The sequence below is a fragment of the Falco peregrinus genome, chromosome Z (genome assembly GCF_023634155.1).
Source record: "Falco peregrinus isolate bFalPer1 chromosome Z, bFalPer1.pri, whole genome shotgun sequence".
Classification (NCBI taxonomy): Eukaryota; Metazoa; Chordata; class Aves; order Falconiformes; family Falconidae; genus Falco; species Falco peregrinus.
The window spans coordinates 37708200-37734907 of record NC_073739.1 but is presented as its reverse complement, the minus strand read 5'-3'; the positions used below and the strand labels follow the sequence as shown (position 1 = coordinate 37734907).

General features: G+C 43.9%; 1 protein-coding gene across 3 annotated transcripts; it reads left to right on the top strand.

The window, feature by feature from the left end:
* Positions 1-15204: 15204 nt before the first annotated feature.
* On the top strand, positions 15205-25492 carry S1PR3 (sphingosine-1-phosphate receptor 3). 3 transcript variants are annotated; one of them, XM_005239831.3, is made up of 3 exons: positions 15205-15348; positions 20985-22289; positions 23339-25492. In XM_005239831.3, exons 2-3 carry the CDS (start codon positions 21152-21154, stop codon positions 23722-23724), a joined length of 1524 nt encoding a protein of 507 aa, XP_005239888.3. In that variant the 5' UTR covers positions 15205-15348; positions 20985-21151; the 3' UTR covers positions 23725-25492. The 3 variants fall into 3 exon arrangements, with proteins under 3 accessions (XP_005239888.3, XP_055647501.1, XP_055647502.1); XM_055791526.1 differs by lacking the exon at positions 15205-15348 and adding an exon at positions 15529-15693; XM_055791527.1 differs by lacking the exon at positions 15205-15348 and adding an exon at positions 15735-15934.
* The last annotated feature ends 1216 nt before the right edge of the window (positions 25493-26708 follow it).

Genomic DNA, 26708 nt, shown 5'->3' with positions numbered 1-26708 from the left:
TTTCTTCCTGTGCCAAGGATCACAGCAATGAGCAAAGCGGTATTACTGTACACCCACAGAGGCTTCCCAGCTGCCTTTGGTGAGTGGTAGCTGTACCCAGAAGGGAGATTAGTACAAAGAAGAGACCTTGAAAGCAAGCCTTAACACATATTTGCTCGGCTGATTGCTCTTTGCCTATCACACCCTTTACACAGGGTTATGCTGTCAGATTTGATACCTGTTGGACTGCGTCTGAAGGCGCCTCTGGCTCTCCCTGTGAAGGAGGTGCGGAGGGCTGGGCTGGCAGCCCCTTCAGAGCCAGTCCTGGCTGTGTTCTCCCAGGGTGGCCAGGTAAGGTGCCCCAGCTATGTTGCCACTGTGTTATTCCACCCCAAAAAGTCAGGGTTATCCTTTAACACTTCCTCTCCACAATCCCAGTGGGGTGCAATGGACACAAGAAGCAAAAATCTTCCCTTTCCTGAGGCAGTGTGCACAGGCACTGCAGCAGGCCAGCAACTGTGCTATGCTTAATCCTAGTTATTTTTACAGCATTTCTTGTAACTGTCAAAAACACATTAGATGTTCACCCTTGATGGTGGTGGTCTGATGTATTTTGTTCAAAAGCTGCATTATGAGAGCTAAGGTATATAAATTTTTTTCATCACATCATAGTGAAACCTTCCGTCATACCACCTCAACCAACTTGCATGCTAATATGTTAGTCATTTTTTCTAAATAAAACTAAAACGGCTCAGTTGAACTGCCTGTGCTTTTATTTTAGACACAATAGGGACCTAATGGTCATATAGGAAATCACAAAGAGAAAATAAAATATTCCACAACTAGAAACACCTTGGCACCTTTCAACTGTTCAACACAATTTACAAAATACTTTGAGTGAATAAAACACCAGTTTGTAAAATATTCTCAGCTAATTTTGCCCTCAGATTAACAATTAAACAGGAACTACCCTTGATTCACTGTAGACAAGCAGTAATTGAAACAAACTTTAGAGTTGACCCTGATTTACACTTTGTTGCCTGGTCAGTCTGAAGTGTTCTCTGTAAAAAAATGTGTGTTGTGAACTATAGCAAGCAGCACTTCTAGCAGGCAGATATTTCTGAACAGCACAGAATCCTAGCAGTGACATCTGTCCATCTCTCAAATGTGCATTTCTTCCTGCAGCTGCTCAGATGGGAATTACCAACTCCTTTCTCCCACTCAAACACCCAGCAAAAAGATTCCTAAGCTGCAGAAATGAAATATAAATCCACTGCCCCAGAATGCATGGAAGAATCTCAATGCCATAGCTGTTTCTAAGCACAAATCTTCCACTTGTAATCACAAAAATCAGTTCAGACCATTTAAAGTTCTTGATATCACAGACCTTTTAGGATGCCCTACATAAAAACTTCCACAGCAATCAAACAGACTTCTAAACAGGGAGAGGTAATAACTTTTTCTGTACATAAACAAATGCTTCTCAGCAAAGAATAGCCACTTTTTTATCAATGGTCCTGATATTACTCAGCAATTCCCACTGTGAAAACCTGTTAAGGTCCAGGATGAAATGTTAGTCTTATTATACATGACAATAGCAGTGCATACACCTAGTCCCACAGGGCCACAATATTGACTGCTCACACCAAACCAGTTGGCAACTGATTAATTATAACCAGAGATGGTAAATTTCCATATGATGATGACACTTTTCTTCACACCAAGCTGGGCTCCTGTAAAGGTGTCCACTGGGGCAGCACTGGGAGCAGCTCTGCATCATCAATAAAGCAGCCTTTGACATCCAGAAAGTGACCAGCTCCTGCTCACTGTGTCAAGTTTTTGGTTTCATCCTGTCCCAGATGCCATTTCCTTTCAGACAAGCACAGAAGCATTTCTTCAGAAAGTGCAGCCACTCCAGGAGCAACTTGAGAGAATTGTGCCTTTGGTTCCAACCTCCATTTCCATGTCACTCATCACATTGGTCCTGAAGGATCCTGAAAGGATCCATTTCCCTTTGCACGGCCTTCTTAATGAAAGACGTGAAGAGACTAATGAATGACCATGATGAAGAAGATACTCACTCCACAGACAGTGGAAAGGATGAGCAACAGAGAACTTGAAGAGCAGAACACAAGAGTTAATAGTGTATGCTACAGAAAAGGGTGGAAAGAACGAACACCCTTCATGAGACCTTTCCTACTAATAACTCTTTCTTGGCTTTGTCTCTAAGAGAGAGACAATAAGCTCCTGAAAATTTCTGTTGCTTTGCCACACATGCCCTCATGCATACATCTCTCTCCTGCAGTTCTGTCACAGTCCATCCATTAAAGCAGCCACTCTCACCCAAGTTATCCAACCCGTGCATATTTATAGTAGTTCTGTTATTAATTCACTCTTTTTGTGGGTGATCTCTTGAGATATGCTTCCCCCTGCATCCTGTGATTATTCATGAGAGCTATAAATATACAGCTGAGTGGGTCATCACTTCCCTTCCCCCTCTTTAAAATGGATCCAGTCTACCCAGATACCCTGGTCCTCGTTTTCTGAGTGGGGACCTCTTCACTGTTTCTCAACTCTGTTATGTCTAACCAGTGGCCACATGGTTATACCTGGAATCATGCCACATTCAACAGCAACTTTTAAGACACTGTGTCGTTCCTTCTTCTGTGCTAGGGAATCATGCCTAATTCTCCACTCTTGTAACAGGAAGAATTCATATCAAACAAACTATTTTAAGCCACACTATTTTAAGCTGGCCATACATCACAGGACATTAACTGATAGGACCAGAACCAAGGTTCAACAGAAAACTCACAAAAAAAAAAGCCTGTAAAAACATCAAGCACTGTCAGCATGACCATTAGTTAGTACAAGACATCAAATACAGATGACAAAAATCCTCCAAAATAAAGTCATGAGACTCTTCCCAGCTTACAGGGGCAGGTAGCTGCCTCACCTCATACACTTCTGATACCTGTTACTATAGTCCACCTTCTTGTCATATGCACACCTCTTAGGGACTGCAGGAATATGCTGAACTTCTGAGAGCAAGAGGCACAAGGTCTGTCAGGTTCAACTCCATAACAAGTACTATGCTTTTTCTTCTCTTCTCTTTAAATAGCTGGAAAAAATTCATGTAAACCCGTTCAAATGAACAAATTTCTGCAGAGATACAGTTGAAGCTCTGCCTGGAACTTAAAAAAAAAAAAAAATCACATTAAAAACTTCTGTTTATGGAGATCTTAAGAAACTGCTCTTAAGTGACACAAAAACAATTGGTGCCTTAAGACTCTTCTGAAGACAATGCACTGACTAACTACAGGGAATGTAATATAAGAGAAGAATGCAGAAGGTGTGAGATGCACACACAGAAATTAAACAATGTGGCTATTTTCACTTCGACTACAAAATCAACACTTGTGAAAATATGGCCACAAAGCGGATTTTGAAATCATCAAACAGCAGTCAAAATAACACAGATTTTGTTTCGAAAGCTCACCTATAAATTGTTGCATGCATATATTACAGGTGAGGTTTCTTAAGAGGAAACATTCTTTCAACAGTATTTCTCCTTGCCCAGAGTCCTTGGAAATCTGCTATGTGTTGAAGGAAGGTGTCACAAAGAGTATCAGATCTTTATTTCAGTCTTTCCTGTATCTTGTCCTGCCCTTCAAAACTCATGATTCACAGGGTAAGCAGGATGATGCCACGGGCAAGATTTCAGTTTTTAATGCGTAAATAGGCTTCAAAGAGTTAGGAGCTGAAGCCAGAGAGTGTGGACCCCGGTAGACAGGAAAATGTCTATCACCTGTGTCTTCAGGGTGAAGTTTTGATGCACTGTAAATCACTTCAGAGCAGGTATGCATGGCCCATCATTTCTGGACTATAATCAAATTAATAGCTGAGAATAAGAATGCTTCATTTTCTGTTTCCAGAAAGTGAGTGAGGAAACTAAGCGAAAATTTCACATTGATTTAAATGTGCAAAATTGACAGGACTAATTTCTTAAACAAATCTCCAAAGTCTGCAGATAAGAAGGAATGCAGGAATTATTTTCCACCACAGCCACTAATATGTGTTATTCCTTTGTCTTCCAGAACAAGGACAACTGTGTCTGGAGGCAGCATGAGGCAATGACCCATAGGAAGAAGAATGAATATAAACCAGCATTTACAGAGAAAGGGTAACTGGTATAGACACAACTATATCTGTACACAAGGGCTGGCCTCATGGCTACTGTCCCCTACACCCAGTGTGAGTACACATGTGCATGTAACAGTTTCCATCGGAATTAACAGTGGCGAGGTCCTTTACATGAGAACAGATTACAGTTACAGATTTTACTGCTTTATCTCCTTACGTCTGGTGCAGGTGCATTTGTACTCTGAAAGACTATGTTGCTGTTTGACAAAATATCACAATGCATATCCCCTGATAAGCTAGTAGCTGCACATTTTTGAAATGCGCACAACCTCAATGCCCTCTTCATGTGAAGACATCCACTCCTAAACACACTGGTCTTTGACTACTACTTTGTGCTGATCTAGGTCCCACAGCTCTTGGGAGTACTGTAACATCAAGCCCCTCCATATTTTTGCAACGGTGGCTTATCCATTAGCCATTGAAATGAATAATATAATATAAAGATACACAGAAAAGTGAAATAGTAGTAAAAAAATCGATGCAGCAACTGATTTTTTTAAATTAAATAGAATAATGACAGATGCTTGTAAAAGTTTCTCTGGACTTCCCAAAAAATAAATACCACAAACATCAAACAGCTCTCAGAATGAGATTTGAACAGTTTATTCTACCTTTATCACATCATGTAAAATGCTCTCCTACTTATAACTTAGGTCATTTTCTTTAAAAGACTTTCCTCTGGAAGACATGCCAGTATCAGCAAGATTCACAAGCCTTTACACAACTTCAGGAAAAGCTGAAAGAACATTGAAGACAACACAGAGAAATATGACAGATTTTAAACTGAATCTCATGCTGAGCTATGGATTCTGCTTTCTGGACCTCCCTGACAGCTAGCCTGAGCTCCTGAGGCTTTCAGCTGCTTGGGACTGCGGTGCAAATGTGCAAGGGGTTCCCACCTTGGGGCTCATTCCCTTTCCTATGCCAGCGGGGTGGGTGGAGGGGGTTCTAAACTAGATGAAGATCTGAAATTGTGTGGAGCAGAAAGTCATGGATGCTGAGATATATACTTGCATCTTTTACACTAATGTATTGCAGCAACTTACAGCATAATAGCAGTGATGGTCCTGATGCCAGTGAGGGTGTTTACCTCCCCTTGTCACAACCCTCCCCGGTGCATACAGCTACCCAGTAAAGACGGGAAGGATGCCAGTTTTAACGATTCTGTGTCCACACTCTATACATGACAGTCAGCAGAGATGCAAATGAAGGATTTGCTGTTCCAGAACCACAGAGCTCTGTATTTAAGCTAAATAAGGCTTTGATTATGCCTTTTATTCTCAGGCTTGCCAACGGGTGAGGCATAAATAACACTATTCCAAATGCATCCCAGAAAATAACATGCCCTAGAGACATACATTGCTGCTTTCCTCTAGAGGTGAGAGAAATTATTATGAGTAAAGATTATCCTCAGGTGATATGTATCCACCACCTCACACATCAGCTGACCCATGAGCTACATCTAGTTCTGCATCCATTTACCTTCAGCACTGCCAGAGACCCAGGAGACAAGATTTGATAGATACCACCACACTTAGGTAAGCCGTTCCCTCTCCAGCAGACACCTGGGAGTTTATGAGCTGTAGCACTAAAACTGACAAGCTGTTAACTTTTGGTAACACTGGTGCTTGAGATATTGCTGTCCCAGTGATTCTTGGAAGACTTTTTAAAACAGTAGCAATGAACAGCTAAAAGAAATGAAAGAAGTAGGCAGAAGGTGTGGAAAGTTTGAATACCAGCAAAAGCAGATCCCTGTCAGACGTTTCAAGTCCAGGAGAAGAAAGTAGAGTTATGGGAATATGTAGAAATATAGGAATAATTAATATAGGAAATGACATAGGAAAAGAAGATTCAGTGTCTGAAGGACCTGAGTTACTGAGAAAGGTAAGGCATATGAGAAGCTGAAGTGTAAGAGAGAACAGAAAGGAGAAGCTGTGGGTAGAGAGGAGCCTTAAGAAACAGGAATAATAGAAGGACCATTAATATAAATGGTAATCTTTCTGTTGCCTAAAAAAAAGGCAAATATTTCATCCTATTTGCATTAATTAGTAAGTCATACGTGAAATAATATGAGGTGGCCAACAGATCTAACCACAGGTTAGTGACAAAGATCTCTGCTAACAGAGCCCAGGCAGTAAATTTACTAAGGTCCTCCTGGCAAAAAGGACAGAAAACATTTATGGCATGTGGTGATTGCAAGTATGGGTAAACTGATATAGCAGACCCAGAAAATGGCTTCATATTAAAAAAAAAAACCAAACAACACTTTAAGTGTGTAGTATGCAGTAAGGACCTGACCCTGAGTCATGACCCTAAGAATGTGATAGACAAGACAGAAAAGGTGGTAGAATGTCACTAAGAATATGAATGGCTTAAGCAGAGTTTGTTACCTATGCGTGTCCCATGCCAGAGTAGCAATAAGGCTGCCAGTTTCCAATCCAGCCAGTGTGGCTGTTACCCCACAGTACTGCCTCACACTGCACAGATGGACCCAAGAGGAACAATGAAAAACACATTCAAAACTTTAAAACAACTTACCACTACTTTATGGGCGGGTGTTGCATCATGTGGATATGTGTGAAGGGACTGGGCAGCCTCACTCACCTTCGGGTCTTTTTCCGTCAGCAATCCCACTCCATCCACATGGAACAAGTGATCCTCAGTCTGGCCTGCAGGCTGTATTGTAATCTGGGCAATGTTTATGCAGATCCTTAATGTGACACTTCAACCATCATGTTCCACGAAACAGCAACAAACATACCACCCATTAGCTCCTAAGAAGCTCTTAAAGTCTAATTCACAGAAAGGGCACATAGTGCTTCTGGGGAACTTCTTGTTTCAGCAAGTAATACTACTTCTTAAGAATGCTATGTGGTATGGGAGGAATTCATCTCCTGTATAAGGGGAAACAGATGTCGAAGGCAGCAGGACATGAGATCATTAAGAGGCTGCTGTGAGGGGTCAAGGGTTCTTTTCTTACCAGTGCTTGTTTTATACTTTTCCAAATCCTCATGTTGAGTCATTAATAAAAAGTCAATACATATGACTGACTTTCTAACATTTCTGAGCCCTCTCAACTTCTATTAGCCCTGGTAGGAATCAGAATTTCTCAATGGCTTTTAAAACCAGGTGCATTATCTCTTTTAAAATATGTTATTTCTTCTCCTTCCCTCTTCCAGTCCTCTTTCCCTTACTTATAATCATTCTCCACATATAAATTGCTCATGGCAAAGACAGCTAGCATTTCAGTGCCTAGATTGGCCTTACACTCAGCCTGTTTAGATGTAAGTCTGGGTACAGATTGTAGCCTAGGTACAGATTTTAGCCTAGCATGCTACTAACACCGATACTGACCTCTGTCTGAAGTGCTCTCCCCCTACGGCCATGTTCTGTGGCCACTGTGGAACAGGGAAACTGGTTTATGAGGGAGCTCATGTTTCCTAGGGGGTTCTGATCTTCCCAAACAGTGGAGGTGTAGGTACCCTTCATCCAGGCTGCCCACACTTGCAGGTATGCTACAATGTTCTGCAGACATGGAGAACCTTAACAGCCTCTTTCTTTCCAACTCATTGTTACCTGGAGAGCTTAGGTCTAGCCAGGGTGTCTATTCATTTGTGCTGTTAAGGGAAGAGGTGTTAGGTTTCCACAGCTGAATTCCGGATGTACTGCTACAAGCTTCCTTCTTAGCTCTTGACATGCCTCATCAGCAATGACTTGTCCCAGCTGGTGGTAGCCGGGATGTATGTAACTGGCCACACCGTTCCTGCATGCTGCTGCTGAGCCTCAGAACAAAACTTGGATTGCATTTTCCAGAATAAGCTTTGGAAGAATTTGGAGACTAAAATTAAAGGGAACTGAATGAGCAGAAAGGTCACTCATTAACTGAATAAACTTGACATGGGACACAACCAGGTTGTTTTAAAGCATGGCATACCACAGAGCTCTGACTCATGACCCTTCACAGCCTCAGCAGAGGTGGTTTAATATCAGGGACCTAGAGGCACTAATCACTGCAGTGGCTTATCTCCAGCCCCATTCTCTGCTGTCCCCTGGCCATGCCCAGGATGGCCATGGCCCTGTGACCAGCCCTGCTCAGACCTGTGGGTGAGGGCCTGGCTGCATGGGTTGGTCCCCAGCAGGGCATCCCCTCTCCAGGCTCCCAGGCATTAAAGATTTTATCATCACAGCTTGACCATACCTGCTTGAACAGCTCTTGTAGCCCCTTGCAAAAGAGACAGCAGGGTTGATGCAAAACTCATGCTATACACATGGCACTCCACAGCACAGGCATGGTCACTGATGGTTTAAAGCAACAGGCGAAGCTGTAGACTGTCTTTATGGAGGAGGTAACTACGTCCAGCAAAATGGTTGGTAAGGCAACTGTGGGCAGCAATAGGTTCAGCTTAATTCAGCAGGGTTAGAAAGTCAGTGCCCTGGACAGTTAAATACCGCATATAAAACATCACATTGAAAAGTCCATTCTTCCAGCATTGCAAAAATATTATTATCATTATATCAATATGAACTCAGGGGAAAACGTTCTTGCTTTGTGCTTCTTTGCTGTCCCCAAAGAGGTACATTTTCAGCAAGATGTCCCAAGAACCCAACCACTGCAGAATTCATTTTTTTTCTGGTTTTTTTTTTTTTTTTGCTTGCCCCAGGCCTTCAAGACTTCTAATCTAAACAGTTGCATCCTTTCCTGATGCAAAGCAGAGATGCTTCAGTGAACAAAGCCTGCCATGGTACATGATGGCAGATGGCAGCCGGGGAACTAGCTCTGTGTTTTGCTTCAGTGGAAGAAAACTTTCTTTAACTGTGCTTCAAATGCACTGAATTGTGGGGGAATCCAATTGAAATTAAAACTGCCCCACTTGCTCTGAAGACTTTTTACCACCAGTATCAGGGTCTTGGCTGACACTTTGTTAGCATTTTGGAAAGCTTTCAGTCTGAAATCCAGAGATTCAGGTTTGCTGCTTTGGCTCAGTTCTTGACCACATCTCAAATGGAAAAAACTTCTTTTCCACTGGCTAAAATTCTTGCAAAAATAATAAGTAAACCCCATCTCCTGCTGCTTCAAAATGGCCCTTTGTTACTCTACTGTTCTGAATACTGAAGCTATCCAAAAAGTTTGAACATGTTAATTCTGTATTCTGTGGATGTGCCATCTTCATTTGCAAATGTGACTGCTACTTGAACCAAGACCCTTGCCTAGCAATGAAACCACCCATGTATGCATCTCCATCTTCATTGGATAGCACCTGCTTAGCCTCTGCTTGCTTACATTCCCTATTAATTAAAATCTGGTACTGCACAATCCACACAAAAAAATGAAATTTATTTTAATTTTTAATCATACAATAGTCCTTGGCTAGTTTAGAAGGAGTTCAATCAGGTCACTTCAGTTTTAGTTCTTTTTCTCTTCAAAATAAACCCTACTTTTTACCATCTTTGCTGAGAGTTGAGTTTTTTCATTTTTTCAGCCACCTCTACTGGTTTCCACAGAAAAATATATCCCTCTGTAACCATACACACATACTAAAAGACAGATAAAATGTGGCAATCTGCCTCAAAGGGCACGTTTACATTCCCATCACATAATACTGCATTAGAGAGGCACAGCACTCCTTCAGGGATGGTGTGCATGCTACTGTGCCCACAGATTTGGCAGTGGGCACCATGCCTCAGCTGTGCTCTGCCCACCTTTTGGGAGGTGCAGAAATATCTGTGGCTGGGCCAGGGTCCCATGGGTGCAGCCTGGGGAGCAGGAGCTCTGCAGGAGCTGTGGGTGGTGGGCGATGCTGCAGTGGTGGTATTCATGAGAGCGGCTCAGTCACCCCGAGGGTCTCCCCTTGGTGCTCTGGGGCTCAGTGCACAACAGGGGACCACAGCTACCAGGGAAGGGTGGGAGTAATGTGCAGAAAAGAAAGGAGGGACAATCCTTCAGACAGTGTTGTAGAGTATAGTCTTTATCTCTGGAGTGTTGAGCAGCAGGATGCAGATGGGGAAACCCAAGGAGCTGTTTTACTGAGCTCATTTCCCCTTCTTCTTTCTCTGCATTTCACTTTTTACATCATGTCTGGCTGGAAGTGCTGTGGTAACAACTATCTTTTAACATAGGAAATCTGCACAGCACTGTACATTAAGCTGAGACTGTCTTAACGTAATACTGACAACACATATCTGGCCATGCTCTGAGCATCTGCCTTGTTATGCCTAGAGGAAGGTGTCACTTGCAGAAGCAGCAGACAGAGTTCAGCTTAGCTAAGCACATGATCCCTGTAGTTAATACACAACATGCAGCTGAAACATGTCCTATGGGCATATATTGTATTTATACATGATCTGTACAAGACTGTACTTCCAAAAATGCCATTACAGTTACAGAAAAAAAGATGTCCAAAGATACAGCCTTCATATGAGCTTGTATTTAGCTTGTAAAAAGTCAAATTCTCTCCACTTTAATCATCCCAAATAATGATATGAGGGAGCAGAATGTAGGTGTGAATGTAAGAGGCGTATGTGTTTAGTTGCTGTGTTTATGGATCATTACTAAGACAAACTCCAAAACATCGTATTAAAGCAATAGCAATATTTAAACATACTTTGAATCAGAATATTATTTTCCTAATATACCAGATTTTAATATATAAATTCAAACACATTATGAGATGCTGTGACTGAAATAACACGGATAAAATGTTAGAAATGTTGAGGTAACAGGACAGGCAAGATCCTGGCCTCAATCATTCCTGTGCTGGATTTACAGAGTTAGTTTGCCAGCTTTACTGCTGCTAAAGAAAGGAGAACACACATCTTTAAAACAAATAGAGAAAGACAATAGAATTGAACGAATACATAGCCACGACTTATAAGTACATGAAGATGTGAAAAAAAGTCATAATTTTTGAAGTTTCCAAAATGTTATCTGCTTATACTTAACAGTGATCGACAGATAACTTCTTTAATGTAGTCAAAAAATGTATTTTGATCACTGCAGATTATGTTTCAACAGCGCTCCAAAGAAATTTTTTCTTTGTTTTAGTTTTTGGTGGGTATTTTTTTAACATTAAATCAAAATATTTATTAATCTTTTTCTGTTTTAATCATGCCTAAATTAAACAATATTGCATTCAATATTGGCTTAAAATTGAGCTAGAGGCACAGAAATAAGAATAGAAATGGTGTTAAAAATAAAAATATGTTGCAGCACTTCATCCCTAGATATAATAACGTATAAATCTTGTTAAAATGAAAAAAGATTGCTCAGCAGCAGTAGAAAATAAAGAGCTAAAATATGCTAAAGTACAATCAGATAAATATACTGTTTTGAATAGTAACTACAACATTGCTCTGCTGGTGTTTTGTTTACATACCAAGACAGTCAAAAATAAATGACTGATTTTCTAAATGATAGAGTATTCCTTCAGGAACTCCAGGAACAACAGACCTGTAAAGCATTGGATGAATGTCAGTATGAAGAAGTTATAACTAAGGCCTTAATAAAACATTCCATGAATGATTTTTTAATCTTGATAGACAGAAATTACCAAAATTCTGTCATGCCCTAAACATTTAACAGAAAAAGATTTTTCAAGGACTTAATTCCAACTACTACATAAGAAAGATAATATTAATCTTGAAACATTATCTGTTTTGTCTGTACAGAAACCACAATATCTTTCATCTGAGGGTAACTTCAGCTTTTATTCGATATTTATATATTTTATCTATCTTTAAACAGAGTTAACTTTAACCACTTTTTTAACTTTTAAGCACATGCTGAAAACCCATTTATATCAATGGCACCCACCTTTCACTGTATTCATTGGACAAAATACCACACACAGAAGTAGAAAAACTTTTTAAAATCCATTATTCTCCATGTAATACCCACAACAGAAAATCAGTCAAAGCCATGGGCTGTTGCAGCATGCTGTGAGGCCCAGGACCATCCAGACAACTTCGCGAGGCCATTTTCTGAGCCCATTGCGTTTGCTGAGCCACCTCTCTCTTGAGTCGCTCTGCTGTCTCTTCCTCTGCCATATCCAGCCTAAGCCCCCTGCAGAAACCTCTCCTTTTTTTCAGTACCTGCAGAAGTGGGCAATAGTCACGCTGTTACGTGTGCCATGGCTTGTCCTTTTAGTCAAGACCATGCCTTTTTGCAACACAGGAGAAAAGAGCCCAGGCAGGATCTGGCCCATGCTAACTTCAGAGCTAGAAGCATGCAGGACACCTACAGCCCCTGCTTATGTCCCCCAGCCTTTGCACCCTTCTCATTGTATTTAACACCCATTGACCGGCCTTTACTCTGTGTGGTTCATTTAACCACTTTCTCCCTTTCACTCCTGCAGCAACCCTGCAAATCTACATTGTTGGGAATTTGTGTCCTTTTGTTTTAAACTATTCTTTCGTGGTTTGTCATGTTTTTCCCTTTCCTAAGACCACTGATCAGACCTAGCCAACTTGCATTTTCCCTGCAGGGATGACTTTTATAACCATTCCGTTGCCTTTTGTGCCTTTTTGTATTTTACCACATTCATGAGGAGATGAAGCAACCAGAGGCACTAGTGGTACTCAAGCTGTAAAGCTCACAGAAGGGCTTAACAATGTTTTCCATTTCGTTGTTCTTCATTTCATTCTTAATCATTCCTAGCATTCAGTTTCCCTTTTACAGTTAATGAATGCTGAATGTTTTTGAAGAACTATCCACAAAGACCTCTCTTCTGAGCAGTAACATTCCACATAAATTTGTGCGTGTATCATTAGAGTTGTTTTTCCTATGTTTCATTTTATCAGCAGGTCACTCAGGACCTGCAGGTCTTGGCAACATCTTGTTCTCGGTTTTAGTTTCACTGTCAAGTACCCCCAATGACATCAGCAAATACCGCTCTCCCATTATTCATCCTGTTTGCCCACTCACTCAGGAATTTCCAGGGCAGAACAGACTCCTTATCCCCGGGAAAATGAGCTGTTAACCTCTTGTTGCTATGAATATTGATCTTTGTTCCTAGCCTTTACTTTCTATCTTTTACTTGGTTATTAATCATTTTACCCCACAAATCATAATTTCTTTTAGTAGTACTACAACAACATTGAGAGCTTTGTGGAAAGCTGAATACGGTATGTGTGTCTCAGGCTGTTGCATGTTTGGAAATGAACCAGAGGGTTGTATCAGCTATTGCCAAACAGACTGAGCTCCCCGAAAGTTTTTGCCAACAGCTGCTTTGGCCTGAGATGCCACCCCAGGCAAACCTCCAGCAGCCTCTGCACAGGGCCTCTACCACACTTTGCTCCTGGGTGGCTTCTCCAGCTTGCACTGCAGTGTCCTGCCACCTGCCTCCTCTGATGGTATCAGCAGCCACTGCAACCACGGGGACCAAGAGGCAGTCGCAAGAAACTGCTGCCTGCTGATGAGCCAGACATCTCTCCAGCACGACCATGGCTGAGGTCTGTTTTCCATGATGGACAGGAGAGCTGGGGCATGAGATCAATGTGCTCACTGGTGGGGCTGCATTGCTCAAGGTGCTTTGCAGCAGAAGGGCTTTTGAACACCACCATGTCAGACACCACCATCAGCAGCCTCAGTCAGAGATTAATATCTGGTCTGCATCACCGATACACCGCTTCCCATGCATACCTCTCCGCAGAGGAAGGTAATTTCCTTGTACTGCAGTGGGGCTTTGCTGTGAGCTGCTCCCATGGAGTCATGGCAAACCCACCTAAGGAAGGCAAATCAAAACCATCACAGGCAGCAGGGCACAGCTTATCACCTGCCGCCACTGCCAAAAAAAACTTTCAGCATTTTGTCCCCTCACCTATGACAGTCTGATCAGAATTACTGTTTCTTCTGGCTCCCCTCTCCAAGCAGCCAAAGGGTAGTAAAGGAAAAACAATGAAATGTGGGGAAAAAACTAATAGCAGACCACAGAGCCATGCCAGGGGCTGCTTACTGAAACATCTGTTCTGCAACAACTGGGCCTTGATGGTATGTGGCAAGTATGTGCCATGAGGACTACAGAGCTTCCTGAGGTGGTTTGCCGGGAAGCTCTTGGACAAGGCTTTTCTACGCAATGGGAGAGCACCAATTCACAGGTCCCGACTGCCCTTCGCCAAAAAGTTGTGTGTGCTTTTATGTGGCATGGAAGGAGGTTTCCACTCCCCCCCCACAGAAGACAGCAGCTTTTACACATGTAAATATGTGCATAAGTATAGCCCTGCCCATAGCTAAGTGGGGCCATACCCACTGGGTCCATCAGCTCTGAAGCAATTTTAGCAGCATTTTTTCCTTTGTAGTCCATATTTCTTATGACAGTCCTAAACCAGAAGACTTTTATAACTCATCTTCAGCAGATAAAAAGCAGTCACAGAAACACACTGTTCTGCTACATCAGCTTAAACTTCTGGCTATGAAAAGCCTAGTTCTGCTTTCTTCCAGGACTTTTTTCTTCCCTATGGAGTAGCAGTGCTAGCGACCCAAGCCTGTGGCATGCATCCCAGCCAGTGATGATGCTCAGCTCCAGACAGGAGGCTCCCAAGATAAACACTGATCGCAGTGAGACAACAAAGCAACCCTACACGCCTGCCTGTGCTTAGCAAGGTTGTTGTAGTGTTCCTGTTTGCCAGCTCATCGTATCTGCTTCTGACAGAAAGCTCTGCTGTACCCACAGGCCTCTCACATGAACGTTTAAATTAGATGGTTGCAGGATCCAGGTTTCAACTTCTTTTCCAAAGTGCTGCTCTCATCACCGAGGCAATCTGCATGCCGATCGCTGCCCTTGAGTAGCTCTTGTTCAATGACTTTGTCAAGAGCTGCCTTACCAAGAGCCTGCTGTAACTGGCAGCTCTGGGTCAAACCAGGCGTACTTTTGCTCCGAGTTAGTGAATGCTTCACCCCGTGCCACCCACCCCCAGCTCTCTGAGGCTCACATTGTTGCGGCACGACACAACAGGCGAGCAGACGCAAAACTTCGCCAAACTTCGCTCAAGCACGCAAACAGCTCGAGCTGAGTGAGGAGTACCCAGAAGTTCCTCCCTCCCCCTCGCGCTTTCACGGACCTTACAAATACCCGGCAGCGGGCTCTGCCGCCTCGCGTTTCACCCCGGTCGCTCGCAGCGCCCGGCCCTTCACCCGCTGCCGGAGGCTGCACCCGCGGCCGCGGGGCACGGGTGCGTGGCGGGGGAGGGGGCGGGGTGCAGCGGGGCTGCCCGGCGCGGGGGGCGCAGCCGGCACGGGGAGCCGGGCGCCGCCGGAGCCACGCGCCGAAGGCAGGAGCCGCGGGGACGGCGCGGGGCGGGGTGGGGGCAGGGCAGCGCCGGGGGGCGGGCGGGGGGACCGGGCGGGGCGGCGGGCAGCGGCGGCGGCGGGGCAGGACCGGGGCACCCCAGCCCCGCCCGGCCCGGCCCGGCCCAGCGCAGCCCCGGGGGCCGAGCGGCGCCGCGCAGCGCCCTGCAGTTGGCGAGGTCGATGCGGCGGCCGCAGAGCGCCGAGGGGAGGCGGCGGCGACGCAGCAGGTACTTCGCCTCTCGGGGACAGCCCTGCCTGCCCCTCGCCCGCTCTCCGCGCTGCCGGGCGGCGGGCTGCCCGAGGCCGGTGCCTGCCCGCGCCGCTGCCCGCCCGTCGGGGCCGTCGCGTCTCCTTTCGGCGTGCGGTGGGCTGGGGGAGCGCGCCCGCTCCGCCGAGCGTGCGGTGGCGTGGGAGGGGGAAGGCCCCGAGGAGCAGGAGATCCCGCTGCTGGACGGGGTAAAACCGAGGGTGGGTGCCGGAGGGGTGGCCGCTTCCAGGCGGTCCCTTCGGGGTGTCCCGTGGAGCGCGGTGGCGGGCACGGAGCGGCGGCGGGCGGCGGAAAAATCTCGAGACTCAGAGCTGAGTCGTGCCTCCCGTGTGGGACTGTCGCGCCGCCGACACGTCGGGGGTGTCGTTGGGTAGCTTCGACAAGTGTCTGTCACCGCCAGAGGTTCAGGTCGCTGCTGTCGTGCGGGTCGGCGAGCGGATTTCTGGGGTTTGGAGCGGGGTTCTTAGGTCGGGAGCGCCCGGAGCTGGTGCGGGGGAAGGAGGGAACGTGCGTGCCTGCCTTTAACGTGCGAGAGTTAAACCGGCCGGGAGCTCCTGTGTGAGATAAGCATGTGCGCTACTTGGAATTACAAAATACAAAATGATGTTTAAAATCCGGAAGCCAAGAAAAATAGCCATTTATTAAAGGCTTTTCTGAGGCTGTAAGCTGCCAGCACATTCACTTCAAAGAAAATATTTTTACAGTTTTTTTGAGTTGTCCAAGACATTGTTCTACAGCAGATGTTTGTTGTCTAAACTTCGTTTGCGTCTAGCACGGCTTAATTTCAGAGTGGAAGCGTGTATTGAAATGTGCTGCTGTTCTCAAAAGCGTTTTCTGTTCTTAAATTTAACACTACCAGGGTGTGCCTGATAAATTATGTGTTTACTTTTCACCTGGAAAGGTTTAACAAATAAATAAAATACACAAAAGTTTAGCTTTAGATACGCATTCTTGCCTTTTCCCTTTGCTGTTTTTAAAATTGTCATTGGTGGTGGAAGGGTATGGCAGTGTGTGGAAGAGAAGGGCGAACTGCAATGTGTGGTGGTGGTGGTGGTGGTGAAGGGGTGGCCAGTCTTTTTGGTCGTGTCTGTTCATGGACATTTGGGAGACAGAAAAATACAATTTCAGCTGTGTTACAGTGAGTGTACTGAATGCATAGCATCATATGTTCTTGTGGAGGCAAAATAGGTAGTGGAAAGTTCAAGTCCCGTTCTCACTTGTGCTTTATTCTCACTTGTTGCTTTGGCTTCAGGAGATCGTGAAAGCTGAGAGCAGTTTGACTCACTGTTTTGAAAATAGAAATTTCTTGTTCTTCTAGCTGTGAAGTACTCATTGACTGATGAGATAGTAAAAGCCCTCAGCTCCCCATGGAACTCTTACCAGAGTGCCCACTGGGAGCAGACAGCGGAGATGTACTGGGCATGGTTGCTGAAGGGCTTTGGCATCCCCATTATCGCAAGTTCCCTGCTGCCTCCTGGCACTGGGAATTACACATTCCCACAGGAAAATTGCAGGTTGACTCCAGCTGCCGTACCCAAGGGGTTTACCTGTGGGGAGCTGGTGAGAGGTGCAGCTCTGACTCTCTTCCTGTACGACTGTGTGGTGGGGCTGGAAAGAGCGGTGGAGGTGTGACTTGCCGTAGAGCGGGTTGAGGGGTTGTAGCCTGCCGCACAGCATTGTACTTTTCATGGCACATGTGGCACAGGGACCATGCAGACCCCGGTAGACCATAGGGATGTGGGCCACAGTGGAGAGCCCCTGCTCCAGCCTGGGAGTGTGCTCAACCCTACTAGGATCGTTGGCCTCTGCAGAAGACCACACTAACTGCTGTGGAAACCCCAAAGCATGGTGGTGAGCAGGGAGATCACCCAGGAGGGGGAAATCGTGGTGCTCACTGCTGACCCCAACTGCCCCTCCTCCATTCTGGAAACAGGGAGGACAGAGGTCAGCCAAATAGCTGAAGGAGGCAGCTGAATTTTCCTCCACATGACTGTGGCTCTTGACATGGTACCACTGCCTGCCTTTGAGTAACTTAGCAAATACTGTTCTGGCCATCACATCTGTGAGGAGACATAGCCAGATTGCCCCTGCACTGCTGGTAGGTTTATCTTTCTAGTGGTGCAATGGTAGGGATCCTCTGGTTTGCTTTAGAGGGAATAAAAGAGGGAATAAAACTGATTTCTGGCGGTATCAGGATCTGTGGTTGTTGAAGTACCTAACTAACCCGATGTTTAACATAGAACATACCAAAGACAGGTTCTTCAGGTCCTTTTTTTAATATTTTGAGCTCAGGTACATACTTCACAGCACACGGCTAGTCCTCTGTATGTGACTGGGACAAAGATGTTTAGAGAAGTAAATTTTAGAACTGTCAGGAAGCAGCAATAGCGATATCCTGGACCTGTCTATGATACTGTCTTGTTATTACAATACACAACCAACTTTGATTTTGCCAACCATTAAAAAATGAATGTGCTTTGAGTTACTTGCTACCAAGCAGGAAGAAGACAAAAAACGAGTATGGTTGAAAGATATTACCTGAAAATGTTGCTGCCAGAAGATAATACATTTTATTTTATTGCATTATTATTTATATTAACTTTCACGTGGCTTGTGCATGATACTCATTCCCTGAGAGTCCTGACCGAATAGTAATGTTACAGCCTCCATTGCTTTGCCACTAGCTTGTCAGAGGCAAAGATTTCCTTTAGTGATTTTAAGTTTCGTGTAATGATTTTAGAGAAGAAATAATTACAAACAGTGGAAGAGACCCTGTATGATTTCTGCTGATTGAGTGCATTGTCCATGCCTTCAGCCAGGGGAACTGGTGTAGCATCATTACCTTTAGTAGAGGCATGACAATTTACAGCTGCCGAGTTGTGGCTGATAAAGCCCTACATCTAGCATATAATTTTCTTCACAGAAAGAAATGTATTTGTCCTTTGATAGACCACTATGATAATTTTGCTTGGAAAAGACTTACAGAAACATTTATTTTGTTGCACATGATGCTCTTAAATGATACGCATATGATTCTGTCAGGCGTCCATCAGCCTGGTGAATATTGCTGGTAGAGCTATCATTAACAAATACTTTTCTAGCCAAATGTAACTGTTTATTTTACAGTGGAAAGCATTTGCAATTCATATAGACACAGTGGCATTTTGTTATAAGCCAATACAATGAAAAGACTGTGATAGTTTATGTGATAACAGTGTGCAGATTGTAACTGAATTACAATTAGATTGAACCTTAGCTGAGGTGAAGTTGTTCTGTTGAATAGCTTCACTGTTACCATGCTTCAGAAAAGAGGTCAAGAACTCCAGGGTCCAGTTCTGCTCCTGGGAAATGAATGCGGTGGTTGCTGTCATCTTCAGAGTGAAAAAAACCAAGGACACCAAGCAACAACTGTGGTTCTTGCATGATACCTCTCTCCCAGCGGGTCTCTTCACCAGGGTAGTTTGGACCCAAGAACTAGAATGGGGAAATACTAATAATACCAATAACTATAATAACAGCGATAATTGGGTAAATAGTAAATTATTTTCTCAGCAAATAATTTTTAAACATCCTGAATGTACCGAAGAATTAAAGTCAATTCGCTGTGGGCTTTTTGTTGGATTACTTCTTTTCCAAAGGATGGAACCCAGGAAAAGGGAGGGTGGGAAAATTGGGTGTGGGTCATCCTTTAAATCCCTTTACAATTATCTGGGATCTGCTTTGCTCCTCCTCTCTTCTAGAAGGCACTTGAAAATACACCTCCCACTTTTCAAGTGCCCAAACCAGAGTGCTGGAACAGCAGTGGCTCGTATGTTTTTGTGATCTTAAGAAACCTGTATATAGAATCATAGAATGGACCTGGTTGGAATGGACCTTAAAGATTATCTAGCTCTATCCCCTCTTCCCTTGGTAGCCATCCTTTGAAAGTGTCTTTCATGTGTTTGGGAAATGCTTGTGACCCTTCAGTAAATAAATGGTAAGGTCAGGAGCTGTAGCTCTTAAAAGAGTTCTCTAAACTAAGATCTTTAATTTTGAGGCAATAGAAAGTGTCTTCCCATCCAGCACAACTTTTTCCTTTCCTACCTTTCCCAGAAAAAAATCAAATCATTACAAATTTGGTTCAGATGGAACCAGTTCTCTCCTCATTCCCATCCTGGTTTGGTCACCAAGCTGAAATATTTGCTACCAGTTCAACCTCAGTACATTGGGGCTAGAGCACTGATTCTCATTGGAGTATGCAGCAACTAAACTGTAACCTTTCTCGTAAAACAGTAAGTGCTTCTTTTGTCTTCTGATAGTCTTACAAAGCTGTGCAGATCTCTCCCAATGTTTGTGTATGGCAATGGAAAAAAGACATCTAGGAGGATCTGCTGCAAAAATGCAACCTATTGAAATCTGTGGGAAAACATTGCAGTTAGTCTAAGTCATAACTTAAAGAAGAGCTGAAGTAAATTGAGGACAATTAAAGCTGGTATAACTATTTTTTATTTTTTAAAAGCCCAACAATATTAATATAATATGCCTTATATACATATGCAAAGAAAAAAAAATAAAGTGAACCATAAAGAAAAGCAGTACTTAGAAAGATGTGACTTGCTATGTTTATTTAAAAAAGGGTAGCAGAAATCCAACTACTTCGAATGGGAAGTAGAATTGATTTTAGGGTGACTGGCCTTCAGAGCATTTCCTTAATCGTAAATAGCGTAATTTCGTATCATTAAGGGTGGGAAGTTGTTTCAGGCATTGGTAACATGCACCGTGGCATCAAGACTTGATGCCAACTTTCTTTGCTGCCTTAGGTCAGCACGGGAAACAGAGACAAGCGTAGAAAGCAGTGAGTTTGCCCTGCTGCTGCTCAGGCAGCAATGGTTGGATGGTCTTTTGGTAGCACCACATGCACATAGGTCTTTCTGAGGAGTGAGCTGGCTGCTGTGCACACTGGGGCTTGCAGGGGCTGTACGCTGATCCTCACCACTCCTCTGCGCGTTGGTCAGCATAGAAATTTTGTAGCACAAAACAGCGATGAGCAGTGCTCCGCATTGCCGTTGTACTTCTGCACGAGGCTGCATCTGTGCAGAGCATGACTGACGGCTTAGCCGCAGCCTCCTCGATGCTAGGCCTTGGTGCCCTGGCATCACCAGTATCCCTCTGGGCACCTGGGCGTGTGTGGCAGCTGGAGCACCCGCGCGGGCCGTGGGTGACATGGGAAGACGGTGAGATTTATGTTGCATTTGTTGATTTTATTTTCAGAGCCTGGTTTGCGAGCCACTCTCCTGAATTAATATGCATGGCGTGCGGAGCTGTGGATACACACCGCCCGCCCAGAGGAGCGCTTGGAGGAACGTGGCTTGATCTCCCTCTTGTGGAAAATTATCGGAACTAAATTCTCGTGGTACTAAAGAAGCATCAGCGAACAAATGATGGCAGCAGTTACCATGTCACCTGATGCTCTTGTCGGCCCTCACGGAAATGAAGAGATGGACTCTCTGATCGTATTGCATTATAATTACACAGGAAAGCTTATTTTAAGGGAAAAGGCAACGGATAACATAGACCTGCCCACTATTGCATTTCTGATCCTATGTAGTTTCATAGTCCTGGAAAACTTGATGGTGTTGATTGCCATATGGAAAAACAATAAATTTCACAACCGCATGTACTTTTTTATTGGCAATCTAGCTCTCTGTGATCTTTTAGCTGGCATTGTTTACAAAGTAAATATTCTTATGTCTGGGAAGAAGACTCTGAGCTTGTCCTCCACAATCTGGTTCGTTAGGGAAGGCAGCATGTTTGTTGCCCTGGGAGCTTCCACTTTCAGCTTACTGGCAATAGCTATTGAGCGGCATTTGACCATGATTAAAATGAGGCCTTATGATGCCAATAAAAAATACAGAGTGTTCCTTCTCATTGGTACATGCTGGCTTATTTCGATTTCCTTGGGTGCCTTACCCATCCTCGGCTGGAACTGTATAAACAACTTAGCAGATTGCTCGACAATTTTGCCTCTGTACTCCAAGAAGTATGTTGCATTCTGCATTAGTATCTTCATTGCCATTTTGGTTGCCATTGTCATCCTTTATGCCCGTATCTACATCCTGGTAAAGTCCAGCAGCCGTAATGTCACTAACCACAATAACTCAGAGCGGTCCATGGCTCTCCTTAGGACTGTTGTGATCGTTGTTAGTGTCTTCATTGCCTGTTGGTCTCCACTGTTCATCCTGTTCCTCATCGATGTGGCCTGCAGAGTCAAGGAGTGCTCTGTCTTGTACAAAGCCAACTGGTTTATTGCTCTGGCAGTCATCAATTCTGCAATGAACCCCATCATCTACACTCTAGCCAGTAAGGAAATGCGTCGCGCTTTCTTTCGCCTGGTTTGTGGCTGCCTGGTGAAATCCGGTGTGGACAGATCTTTGCCTATTCAGCCCACACCAGATCACAGTCGAAGTAAATCCAGCAGCAGCAATACCCACAAGCCAAAGGAAGATTTCCCACCAATGCATGTTCCCTTGTATATTGCTGAGAAAAATGAATCTTCATTTCACAACGGAAACTTCTGTAAGTAAAGGACTTCTTGAGACAAGTACTCTTCTGTGGCTTTTAGATTTAAACTACAAGTGTAGTTTAAGTATTCTTGCACTTAAGTTGCAGGGGAAAATGCTAACCACTTAACTTTGAGGACTGACTTAGCAACAATCATTTGCTTTGGGTGTTCATTCAGTAGTGCACCTGAATCAGAAAAAACCTTTCATGCTACCCAACAGCCAGGACAGAGTCCATGCACATCTCATGACATTGTGCACCATGATGGCATTGTACGATGAGGCTGCATTTGGCGCTGCCTGATCTTGCAAGACATCGATAAAACCTGCTAGAAGCTTCAGCATTCACTAAACTCTGCTGACAATCAGAAAATGAGCCTGATTATTGCTGACTGGGAGAAAATCTCATTACTTATGTTGGTGATTATAGTTTTCTGTATGTATCTTGCTGTTATGTTAATGGCCTTATATATATGTAGTATAAATAGTTGTATATTTGTACAATTCCTTATTAAAAAGTAATTTGGTAAAAGTTTACAATATGCTAAACATTGTATTGCAGTATACAGTGTAAGGTGACAAAAAATACAAAAAGATGTGTTTCAGTGGGGATATTTGAATATATATATGAAGTAGTAGCTTTTAACTGACAGGAGATTTAACATGTCATATCAATGAAGTATTTTTATTTTTCCACTATTATTCAAACTTTTCATGTTTAGTAAAAGACAACATGACAGTTGTCACTGTGGCATTTCACAACTTATTTTAAATGAACAGTAGTTACGTAACCATTGAGAGAGGCTATATATGTTCGCTATTTAAAGTAGTTAAAATGTGACCCAACAATACAGATGTATCAAGTGTATGTACTGTTTCAATGCATATATTTTTACATACTATTTCCAATGTATTTAAAAATGTATGTCAAAAGTATGTAAATCTGTGTACATTGTGAATGCACTACCTAAGCTGAGATTCTTCAGTTCTGAAACAGAGACGTTATCATTTCAGAAAGCAGTGAACCACAACAGATCCCTGTGGAGTTTCTTCTTTTCTCTCCAGGCATTACCACAACATGGGATGGTGTTAGAAATTCTCCCTGGGAAGAAGTTCAGCCAGTGGGACAAGATCCCATTTTCTGGCAATGGGACCCTACACTCCTACCGTCTCCAGGCACTTTTGCAGATGCAGGAGGGAAGATGCAGTACAACAGGATCATGCTGAAGGGCATATCTCCAATTATACCTGACTGCTGTGTTGGATCTGGAATGAAAGCCCATTTAGTTTGGAAGACCTGGAGCCCCAGACTTACTCTTTTGAGAGGCTGTTCCAGAGAAACCTGTATGAAAACAACTTTATGTTTCATGACTGCCTTACCAGCCTCAGTACAGGATGGTGTTCAGCGTCAAAGGGATTCCATGAGACTTAGAGCAGTTAAGACTTCATAAACATCTGATTTCCAGTCACCATGGAAGTGGCCCGTGGTACTTCCATCAGTAGTACTTTATGGCTGGAGGTTTCAGTGGAGGTTGATGGGAAATTCTGAGACTAGTTCCCATCATCTTTCAGTAAGAATGTAAGCATCTAATTTGTTATTGGGCTCTTTCAAAGGTTTGTGTTTAATGTCTCAAATCACACCTTGCCTTACGCACAATCAGAAGTAGTTGAGGCTTTCTAAATACACAACCTGAAAGAGCTCATCCTTAGCTTTACGCTGGTCTTAATCATTTAAAGCAGCAGCATTAGACTTTTCCCAAGTACGTACAGTGTGTAAGTTGTGTAATCTGTGTAGCAGAAGCCTTTAAAATGTAGAGGTTTTCATTGTGATTATCTTTTACAAGTTAACAGTCTACTTGTGAATGTTTTATGCTGTTAGAAAAGTGTAACAAAGAAAAACTTTATTTGAATGAAATAACTGTGAAAAGGAGTAGTAAATATGAAATAATTTCTACCAAAAATGTTGAAAAGCAGTGCACTTAGAGAAGAAGCAAAAGCTAAATTAAGCTAAGCATGATATAACTGCAGATACAGGCTGGGTCAGCAGCTCTGTAGAGTTGTGAGAAATAGAACTGGTAACATTGCATTGCCATGGCTTGCTTAGGTGTTTAGATCTTACAGTTCTATTTGGCTATATTTTCAGTGTGGAAGTTCTCCCCTGATGTTGTGTCTTTGAAAATTGCCAGCTGAAATAGTTGTATATGTCTAAATGTTAGTTCACAAGGTGGTGGCACGTGGCAGCATTCCTTGCTATTGTAGAGCATTAAGGCCTTAGCAACACAATGGTTTGAGTAAACGTTGTGACTGACCCCACACCAACTCTCATGTCAAGGATGTTACATGATTCTCACTATTTAGGTGAAAAGAATAGCCAAAGTCCAAGAACGTGCACATAAAAGTGAGTTTTAACATCTGCATTCTAGCCTTAGCTGTTGTCAGAGTTGATGCAAGGTACAAGTAATGCAAGAAACTCCACTGTTGGAGGCCATGTGATTGCATGTCAGTGCAAAAAACTTTCACTCTGCTTTTATTTCTTTCTCTTACTGTGGAGATGTGGGGATATTTTGTTAGTTCACTACCCTACTGTACTTGAAGCAGGTTCCTAAGATTCATGGTTTCACATATAACACTGATAATAAAATTTACAAAGTACTTATGACTGAAGAGTAAAAAACTTGCAGATACAGTCTTCAGTAGGTACGTCCCACTGGGACGTATTAGGTAAAGCACAGATTCTGGAAGATTTTAGAGCAAAATTTTTAAGCAGGACAAGGCCAGGGCTTAACAGTAGCAGACGATAAACAACCAGGAAGATGTCCTGTCCTTGAAGGTGGAAAAAAGAGAATAGCTTCTTTCACCCTAAAATACTAGAAAATTCTTTCAAATATATCTCAGAATCCAAGCTTTTTATCATCTAGGCTGACTTGAGCATATAAGAAACTGAATTAGGTCTCCTTTTCCCAAATGGTTTTACATGGAGCAAAAGCTACAAAGGAGACATAAGATTTCTTTTATTTTGTTTCGTGAATTGGAATATTTAGTTTGCCACTGGGTTACAAAAGAAATGCATATCAAACCACCTGAGGAGAAAAAAAAAGCTTTCACAAGATGCTTTCCAAGAGTCTTTTATTGCCAACAGTCTTACGGAGTATTTTCAACGCATTAGGTACTATAAACATTTTGAAAACTTTTAAATAAATCTCAAACCTTTGAACCAAAGTTGTTGTGTAGCAGTCATTTTTAAAAGTATTGTCAAAACCGGTTTTGGCCTTCTATGGAAAACATGCGTTTGAACTCTGGATGCCCTGTCAGAAAGCAGTACTTGCGGGAAGGCGCTGCATCCGAAGGCGGTGGGCTCTGCCTCTGCAGTCCCTGGGGCTGGAGGAAGGCTTTGCTTTTGCCTTCCTAGGAGCAGACTTGGTCCCTTGGCTTACCTGCTCAGAGAGCTGTCTGCTCCAGCCGCACCACACATGGCTGCTCCCTTGGAAAGGCACATTTTACAAGGAGCAGCTGTAATTGGGGTGTCCCGCTGCCTGCAGGGTTTGTAATTTACAACTGCTGTCACAAGGAGATGGAAAACAAACCTGTGCGTAAGGTTCCAGGAGCCAAAAAGCTGGGGTCCTGAGAGCAGCCGGCCTGCTGCTGCTGAGTGGCTCCCCGCTGAGTGGAGACGCGCTGGTGTCTGCCCCGCATGGTGCCATCTAACCTGCCAACACAACCAAGGGCATAGCTCACCCTCTTGACTTTGCTGGGAGCTGTGGACCCCACAGCTGCCCCAACACTGGGAACGCTCCCTTCTTATGGCAAAACTCACGGGCGACAGGCATGGCAGCAGTGGTCAGGGGCTTCTGCTTGGCCACTGTTGAGCCATGAGGCTTGCAGCAGCCCTGAGGCCTCCTGGCACCCGAAGTGCGCTGGAGGCACCATGCAGAGGCAAGCAGAACCAGGGTGGTGCCCATGCTGCCTTCAGAGCCAAGAGCAACTAACTTTCCAGGGCATCCCCCAGCTCACCTGTTCCCCAAGCACATAAGAGGGAAGGGCCTTTGCAAGGAGACACGGGGGCACTAGAGGAAGAGGATTTGGGGAACATCAGTCCAGCTAAGCTGCTTTCTGACATAGAGCCTTTCTCCTCTCCACAGTACAGTAAATAGCTGCTCTTGCATGGACCTTGTCCTTGGCAGTCACTCCCCATGGAAAAAAAATGGAGCAGGCTACCCTTGGCTACCCTTGGCACCCTATTCAGCATGCCAAGCAAGAATGCTACCTTTTCAGGTGAGGGCATCATCTGGCCCAGAAAGAGGGTCTGTTTGAGCAATTACTTGCCTTGTTGAAATGGTATTTGATGAAAATGAACTCGTGGAAATTAGTGTTGCCTCTGTCAAAGTAAGCACAGCTCCTCTGGTGTAAAGTCAGTGTAACCGAGGTCAAACTCCTC

Excerpts from the sequence above, each read along its gene's own strand:
- S1PR3 (XM_005239831.3), top strand. The coding sequence starts at position 21,152 with ATGATGGCAGCAGTTACCATGTCACCTGATGCTCTTGTCGGCCCTCAC. Across the intron at positions 22,290-23,338 it reads ATTTCACAACGGAAACTTCT|GCATTACCACAACATGGGAT; the intron begins GTAAGTAAAGGA and ends TTTTCTCTCCAG.